Source organism: Carassius auratus, chromosome 30, assembly GCF_003368295.1.
Source record: "Carassius auratus strain Wakin chromosome 30, ASM336829v1, whole genome shotgun sequence".
In the NCBI taxonomy this organism is placed as follows: Eukaryota; Metazoa; Chordata; class Actinopteri; order Cypriniformes; family Cyprinidae; genus Carassius; species Carassius auratus.
Window position 1 is genome coordinate 2,346,837 of NC_039272.1, and position 8,859 is coordinate 2,355,695.

The 8,859-nt window shown below is 36.0% G+C and overlaps 1 protein-coding gene across 1 annotated transcript; it reads left to right on the forward strand.

Annotated features, from left to right (window-relative positions):
- The first annotated feature begins 1,113 nt into the window (after positions 1-1,113).
- Positions 1,114-8,313, forward strand: LOC113048848 (probable G-protein coupled receptor 83). The gene is made up of 4 exons (XM_026210751.1): positions 1,114-1,564; positions 2,797-2,922; positions 3,071-3,204; positions 4,490-8,313. The coding sequence occupies exons 1-4, from the start codon at positions 1,247-1,249 to the stop codon at positions 4,965-4,967; spliced, it is 1,056 nt and encodes a 351-aa protein (XP_026066536.1). The 5' UTR covers positions 1,114-1,246; the 3' UTR covers positions 4,968-8,313.
- The last annotated feature ends 546 nt before the right edge of the window (positions 8,314-8,859 follow it).

Sequence of the window (8,859 nt, forward strand, 5' to 3'; positions counted from 1 at the left end):
AAAGCTACACATAATCAAAAAGCAAAGACTGTGTGCATCTTTTGAAGTAATATATAAGTCTTTTTGTCTCTGATATTAGTGTTTGTCTGACTGCCTCAATTCAAACAGATCATTCAGTATCGACCTGCATTTCAAGCTAATATCTCTGTGTCAGAAAATTACCTGTAATCCTCTGATCTACTAGTCTATATGAATGACCAAACTGCCAAGTAAATTCTAGCATAAACTGCTGTAAAAAAAAAAAAAAAGTAAAAAAAAAAAAAATACACATCAGTCTCCTGTCATGATGTCTATGTTGAAATAAAGGGTCATTGCCTGACCGCTAAACTTCACAGCACTGTAAAATACACTCCTCAAAGGGTTAAAATTAAAATTTTAGTTGAAATAACGCATCATTTTTTAGAGTGTAAATAATGAGAAAATCTTTTTTAAAGTTTTCCAAATTAAGTTCTTGGTTCTGCATATAAGCTACTAATCAACAATTAGGTCTAGATATATTTACGGTAGGAAATTTACAAAATATATTTATTGAACATGGTCTTTATTTAATATCCTACTGATTTTTGACATAAAAGAAAATCTATAATTTTGACCCATATAATGTATTTTTGGTTATTGCTGTAGCGGTAATGGATTTTATAGGACACATGATGTGACGTTGCCCCCTTGTGGTTAGGTGGGGAAGTGGTAAACTAATCAATTTAATAAGTAATGCTTATTAGAGATCACGTTGGACTTGTGTCTCTGTGTTTATTAGTTAAGTTAGATCCACTTAACTCTACAGTTGCTACAAATATAACCGAGCGACTTAAGAAGGTTTTGTGGTCCAGGGTCACATATAGCCTATTGATCGCTTTGTCTGATAGCAGACTAGACATGGCTTTTATTGATTATTGAGTGTCTTTGTTAAATAACCTCCTTCAGTGAGGCATGGTGCTTGTCCGCGCCGCGTGGATATTGTGTGTGTGTGTGTGTGTGTTTATTATATCTCTGATTTGTGTGTGTGTGAGAGAGAGAGAGAGGGGGGGGGGGGTGTACAGTGCTTAGAGAGAAGCGCGTGATTGATCATGCCAGGGGTTGTTATGAATCACTAATAACTGTGGCCACCGTCCAATCAGCTTCACTTGATGCTGCGCTCGAGCGTCTGGCTCGCAGAAGGCTGAGTCAAACATCACCAAACTGTCCAAAAGTGAATCAGAGCTGTGCTCTGCTTATTTTGTGAGACTGCGACCGCAACCTCGTTACGATGACTTTCACAAACACCTCTGTGGATTTCTTCTCGCAGTTCTTTATCTTGCAGAATTTCTCCATGTATTATAATTTCTCTTTGGACTCGATGTACGACAGAGGAGCGAATTACGAGTCTGAATCACACAAACCGACCATCAGAACCCTGCTCGTCGTCGCATATTCCGTTATTATCATCATCTCGCTATTCGGAAACGTGGTGGTTTGTCACGTTGTTATTAAGAATAAACGGATGCACTCAGTGACAAGTTTATTCATCATGAATTTAGCCATTGCTGACATTCTTATAACTCTCCTCAACACGCCTTTTACTCTGGTAAGTTTACAATAATTGCACTTGTATACATATATATTTATTATTGTTAAACTAATAGTATATATATATATATATATATATATATATATAAAGGCGATTATAGTTTTACTCTTTTATGCCAATCAACATTTAGACAATGTTGTTGTTGGGTCAATCGCACATTGGCTGGTTCTTGAGCATCAAAATACATTAAAATGAATTTAAGGGTCAGTTTTTAAATATAAAATTTTTATTATAATAGTTATCTCTCCTGATTTTTTTTAATGATGAGAAAATGAATGATGAAGTTTGTTGTACACGCATACATGGTTCAAGTATTTTATTTTAATTTATTAAGTATTTTTAAGTATTTTTTAGTATTTTTTTATCCCACTTGTCATTTTTGGACTAGTCATTAAAAAAAAAGCCCATTAAAAATGTGAATCCATCATAAATACACCTTTGAGAATTGGACATGGTTTTAATTCGTTTATTATTTCAGTCAGTTTTATAATCAGTCTATTCTGTCTCCTGAGCATTTGTAAAGAAGGGGGGCAAGTAGAAGTCTCTTCCCCAAGCCCCCATTATGCAAACTACTCTTCTTTTTTTCTCAAATATGGCCATTTTAAACTGAAAGTATGGTACAATTAATTTACATGTGTAAATGATACCCCCAGCGTTCAAGACATGGTTAAAGCCTTGGTATGGTTAAGCTTTATTCTATCTCTGGTGTGTTTGTGTGTGTGTGTGTGTGTGTGTGTGTGTGCGAGTGTGCTGTGAGTGTGATTTCACCAAGTACGACAAGTACAACATTCCAATCAACCAATCAGTATTGAGGAATACTTTTCAGGAAATATCTGTTTTGGGCTTAAAATCATGATTAGGTGCTTCTACACCCTTGCTAAACAGTTATCAATTCCATTTGATTTTAGGGATAAATTATGGGTAGGGTTAGGTTAAAGGTTAGGGATTGGGTTTGGTCTATATTTTTGGACAGTAATGTGGATCCAGGATCAACAAAAGATGTTGATCCAGGAACATGTCTTACTTGGCAAAGTCACTGCAACTGCGCGCATGAACAGCCACGTGTGCACATCATCTCTATCATTACTCTTAATTGTTTAGTAATGACTATACAGAGGAAGTGCACGATTCATCTCTCTGTAAGTGTGTAGGGGTGAGCATGTGCATGCTTTTTAATTCTTACACACCTCTTAATCCAAGGCCACTCTGTCGCATATATGTTCTTTCAGGTTCGGTTTGTTTACAGTACATGGGTGTTTGGGAAGGCGATGTGCCATGTGAGCCGCTTTGCACAGTATTGTTCTGTTCATGTCTCTGTTCTTACACTGGTTGCTATTGCTATTGATAGACACCAGGTAAGTGTGCATAAAAACAGACACATGCAACCATTTGTAATTTACAATGAAACCTTTAAAGTGATTACCTTTCATACTCTTATTAAAACTTAATGAATCAGTGCGTGCCAGTGTGCAGTCATGATTGGTGATTATTGTTGTCCATCAGGTGGTGATGCATCCAATGAAACAGAGGATGTCTCGGCTTCAGGGCATAGCCTGGATTGGTGTAATCTGGGTCATGGGGTCCTGCTTCTCTCTACCTCATGCCATCTACCAGAAACTGCTGCGCTTTCAATTTATGTATGACCTTTCTTTCTTTCTTTCTTTCTTATTGATGATGAAAATCAAGTAAAACTGATACATATATAGTTCAGTCATGAAACTCTAGATGGCACAGGCTGACAGGTTGTTAACATAACTGGTGATATTCAGAGAGTTCAGACTTGGCACAAGCTGATTGGTTCATGCACCATGTGCAGCCAATGAGCTTACTTCCTTGCATTTATATGGGTGCCTAGAATTCACTTTAAATTCTTGCATCGAGCTTTCAGAGTTTCTCTGAAACCCTTGACCTTCCCCAGCTCCACCTGTGTACAGTAGATCTGCTATGGGTTATTTTTAAAGTTATTACTGTATGTCTTAAATACTCACCGTATCAACATATGCATTGGCAGTAGAAAGCTCCTGTACTTGCTTGCAGCAGCAACAATAATCTACAGCAATCACCAACAGCAGCGGCAATTCAACAGCAGCGCAGCAGATCTAATCCGCCAAGACCAAATACATTAACACTCTCACATTTATCACTATGCTAAAATCTTCAGAGAGTTGTCATGATTGAAATATTATTTTGACATTTTAAATGTATGTCAATAATGATTGTTATAATGCCATCATGAGAACATTTTGTTCTCTGTGTAGTGGCACAAGAAACTCGGTTAAATTCAAAAATGTTGAAAAAGCAGCATTCAAGCAAGAATACCTCCCATTCACTGGAAGTGTTTGCAGTCAGGCACAGAGAGAGATATAATAGAAAGAGAGATATTCAGTGAGATAACTTTTGTGTCTAGTGAAGCCTTCCATTGTCACTCCCAACTATACATTCTCATTGTGAGCTTGAAAATGCAATTAAATTCAAATGAAAAATAAATAAATAAATAAATGAAAAAAAAAAACTCATGTTTTTCCACCCTTTTTTTTCTTCTTCGCCAATTAAGCATAATATCACATTCACATTGTTCACCAATGGATCCTCTGCAGTGAATGCAGAATGAGAGTCCACTGGAGGAAATGTTATTATAGATTATGAACTGGTATTTTGGCCAGAGGTTAAAACACCTTAATATTTAATTTGTGTCTTAACATGCAGCCATTTACTTCACAAAGCATTAATTGAAGGACTGGAGTCATGTGGATTTCTGTGATGTTTTGAGCTGTCTGGACTCTCATTCAGAGAATCCACTGGTGAGAATCGAGCGATATAATCCTAAAATCTGTTCTGATGGAGAAACAAAATGATCTTGTAAATCTTGAGGGAGAGAAAATGTTCATTTTTAAAAGATGTTGCTTCTTTTTTCCCTTTTAGCAATAACAGAGTACGAATGGTATGTCTACCGAGCTTTCCTCATCCCTCTGATCTCTTCTGGAAGTATCTGGATCTTGCCACATTCGTCCTGCTCTATGTATTGCCTCTAGCCATTATTTCCTTATCGTACCTTGTGGTGGCTAAGAAGGTTTGGTTCCAGAATGCTGTCGGTGATGTCACGCTGGCTCAGTCGGCCGCACATCGCAGAAGGAAGAAGACGACTTTGAAAATGCTAATAGCAGTGGTGGCCGTGTTTGCAGTCTGTTGGTTTCCTCTAAACTGTTACGTTGTGCTGCTCTCAAGCAATGTGATCCAGGCTAACAATGCCCTTTACTTCACCTTTCACTGGCTGGCCATGAGCTCTACCTGCTACAACCCCTTTATATACTGCTGGCTCAATCACAGCTTCCGTGCGGAACTCAGAGCCCTACCTCTAATTGGCCGTATAGCCAAGAGCAATGCCATCCAGCAATCCTAAGGAATCACTCAAGATTTGGCTGTTCTGATGATTATTTTATTATGCCATTGTTTTTATAAACGCATATTTGCATGTGAAAGCACTGTTACGAATCATCCCTCTAATCCTAGTTATTTCTCATTTTTGTCCCAAACACAATTTACATTTAGCCCTCTCCATCTTAAGAAAATTACACCTAAACCGGGGTCCTTTGAGAACAAAAAATAAATACTGAAAATGCATGACAAATTAAAACAATAATATATGTGTTCTGAAATAAGCTTGGAATATCAAACTTTCTTGATAAATAATTATCTGTGCCTGTCATAACCCACGTGAATTTCTGTGAAATCTGTCAAATCCGGCTGCCCAAAATCAGCAGATTGTCTATGACTTCTAGAAGCAAGCTTTGACTAATCCAGATAGTAAATTGGGGCTAAAATTATAAAGTGTATTACTGCCTTTGAAGTGCCATTTTAATAGCACCACATCACAAACAAAATTACACAAGTGAATACAGAAGATGTTTATTTTCATTTCAGGTTGTAAACTACTCAGTTAGATTTTGGGGGGCTAATTTATGATATTTACCTGAAACAGCTAGTCTATTATTTAATGATATTCTCATTTTGACAGCTTCTGTTGCACCATAATAATTTCATATCAGGTTCTTATTTGTTCGTTTTATTTATGAATGTGGTTTTTCTGATACATTAGCCATATTTAATCTCAATGCATGAGTAATTCTCAAGCAGCACTGTATTAAATGTCTGAATATTGTTACAGTCTATCAATAATGTTTACAGTATTTTTAGATGTCAGGTGATGTAAATATAGATATAGCGAAATTAATTACTGCTTCATGCAATTGAATATTTTTTGGGTTGATTATAGCGGCGAAATGTATAATATACAAAGTTTTAGATGCTTATGATGTTGTTTTTAACAGCTACTACAGAATGCTCTCTTCTGGACCAACCAATCTGGGCTCTTTTTTACATACTGCAACCAGTTTTAGTATAGACTATAAATTTATCAGGTGGCCAGGTCTCAGATTTGAGCTGACGATCATTCTTGCACCACCAAGTAGATAGGAATTGATCTCCCACACATAATAACTGTGAACTTTTGACCACTAGCCTTTATCTGACAGTGCTACTTATTGTTGTTGGTTTTTGCATATTTATGCAATGGACCAAGTCTTGAAACTGTGCAAAAACAGTGGGCATTTGAACAAAACCTATTTATTAAATTGTCTATATGCCTGGACCAGGTGTTAATGTACTGTACTACTGTATACTAATACAATGCAAATACAGTAATGGAGTTGGTAATCTGAAGGTAACTGGCTTGATTACCACCGATATTGTGCCCTTGAGTAAGGCCCTTAACCGAGGAGCTGCCGGTGGTCCCTGTAATGCACGATTTAAGTAGCTTTGGCTAAAATTGCCTGCTAAATTGCTACTTGCTTACTAATAGCACAGGCAGCCATCTGGGGCAACATTTAGAAAATGAATACTTGCATTCATACTAACTGTAGGAACATTACATCTTGGGTAAAATGGGGGAAATGATTTGCACATGGTGTGACTGTAGATTTTAGGATGTATTACTAATATCTACTACCTTTGAGTCACAAGGGTAGTTTTTCTGATTACTACATTTTTTTTCTTAACTGATATTACGGCTCTCTTTAGCAGTTTTACAGAATCATCCTTTTTCTCTCATGCATTTTTAAAAATGCATGTGTTGTACTTTGTGCAAGACATCAGTTTAAGTCAGTTTCTGTTCTGAATTTGTAAAAGATCTTACAAGTTCTTTCCTAAATTCCAAAATATCAAATTTTATCTTTAATTACGTACCTCAGCAACAGCACCAATTATGTGTTCCATAGCAACATAAGCCATGATTTAAGTGTATTGATTTATTCTGTGAGGTTTTCATCAGTATGAGATTATCAGCTATTAACATATTATGTTAAAGAAAACAAAACTGCTATTACCTTAATAGTTTTCATAATTTCAAAATCTGTTGCATTTTCAGAGCACAATATAAAATAATATACATAAGTAGTACATGTTTTACATACGGTAGCTTGGTACAACACGTTGTAGCACAAATGCTTATATCCAAATGGACATTTAACCAGATGTCAAGTCTGGCTGTAATTTCAGGTTATTTACTGTGATGTTAAAACACAAGGCAAGTTTAAGAAGATGGAGAATGACCTCATCCAAACCCTTATATATTCAAACATATCAAAGTATAAAGAAAAAGATATCATTATAAGGAAAACATTCAAATTTGGTTGGATAAATTTAAACAGCCATTGAGTGTAAAAAGACTATGAGTGTATATACTGTACATACTAAATGTGATTCTTTTTTTTATGGCATCATGACAGATGCAGTGCTCTGGGAAAAGTTTGTAATAAAACAGCGTTCACATAATCTCAAAAAGCTTTCATCTATTGGCATCCATCAGTCAGTCTTAAAAAACACTGAAAGCACACCTAGTCCGAATGAGATTTGTCAAGTTGTGCCATTGTATCTAGAAGAAGCCAGACATCATGCCATTTGTCTGGCTCACCGAGGTAACACAGAGGTGACTTCTGCTGTATTGCATCATCCTTATAGGATACTGTTGCCCAGTTAGTGGATATTTTGCTTTGAACTACTGCAAAATAGGATTTTACATATACCATTGAATAGAAGAACCAAATTTGTTGTTGCACAATTATTTTTAATGCGTTAAATGCCTCTTGCTATTTGATCTTGTGTGACGTCTGTACATGTGTGGGTCGGTGTTTGCCCACGGCACGCTCTGAGTGAGATATAAACATCTTTCTGGATTCTCACAGCTCTGCGAGAATGAATTTCTCAATTTGACTTTCCAGTTGAAGTGGGAATAATTTGCAGCTTTAAGTGTTTTGTGATTTCTATAGATGTGAAGCTGTTATTGGTCTTAAATGAAATGATAAAGGTGGCACTTATTTATGAGGTGACACTAAAAATTGTCAAATCTTGTGCCTGTTTCCTCTGTGCCTGTCAATTCAATGTTATACATGTCTTTCAAAGATGATAAATGCATTTGCAAATGTCAAGCTTTTAACTTTTTTGTTGTTTGGTCATACATTATATATTTTTATATGTGTCCTTTTGGTGATCTATCAGCAATTCTTCTTAGAAGGATTTGCAAAAACAGCTGAAAAAATCTCATAAAGCATTGTTTGGATGTATTAATTAAAAAGACAAGCAAGTATAGGATGTGTAGCAACATAGTCTAAATGTTTTGGAAAACCAGCAGCAGTCTGATCATTTTTATGACAAAAGCCTGTATTTTCTGTGTGGTTGTAAGGTAAATAAATTATTAAAAGCCTTGATATGTTGGCCTTGTTTCTATAACATGAGCTGCACACATGAAATGTCTTGTCATGAGAAACACATTTGTTTCACTGCTGGCAGCAGAATGTAGTCTGATTACTTGTGCCAACGTTTGGATTCAGAATGGTCAAGTTTATCCTGTAAGTGTTTGCATGTGTGCAGGAGAATATACTGGATATGACATTACTGAATACAGAGTGGGAACAAGAACCTTTATAATATAAAAAGCAGACACCAGTAAATGTGGAATATTATTGTCTACGTCCATTTCTGTGTCTATCAAGCACTGAGCACATGCAGTTGTAACGGCAGTTAGAAGCATTAATACATTATTTGTGAAGGAGATGTATAGGAGTTCTAATTATGCTACCATGGTTTGCACTGATTGCTAAGTTTTGTACTTAACTGAAATGAGCTAATTTAAAAATTATTATAATAAAAGATTCTATGCATTCATTGCATGTAACAAATTTACACTAACAGAATAGACATTTACATAATCCTAAATTCACTTTGATAACATTAGGATT

Coding starts and splice junctions, on each gene's coding strand:
- LOC113048848 (XM_026210751.1), top strand. CDS start 1,247: ATGACTTTCACAAACACCTCTGTGGATTTCTTCTCGCAGTTCTTTATC. Junction 1,565..2,796: donor TCAACACGCCTTTTACTCTG/GTAAGTTTACAA, acceptor ATGTTCTTTCAG/GTTCGGTTTGTTTACAGTAC. Junction 3,205..4,489: donor CTGCTGCGCTTTCAATTTAT/GTATGACCTTTC, acceptor TTTCCCTTTTAG/CAATAACAGAGTACGAATGG.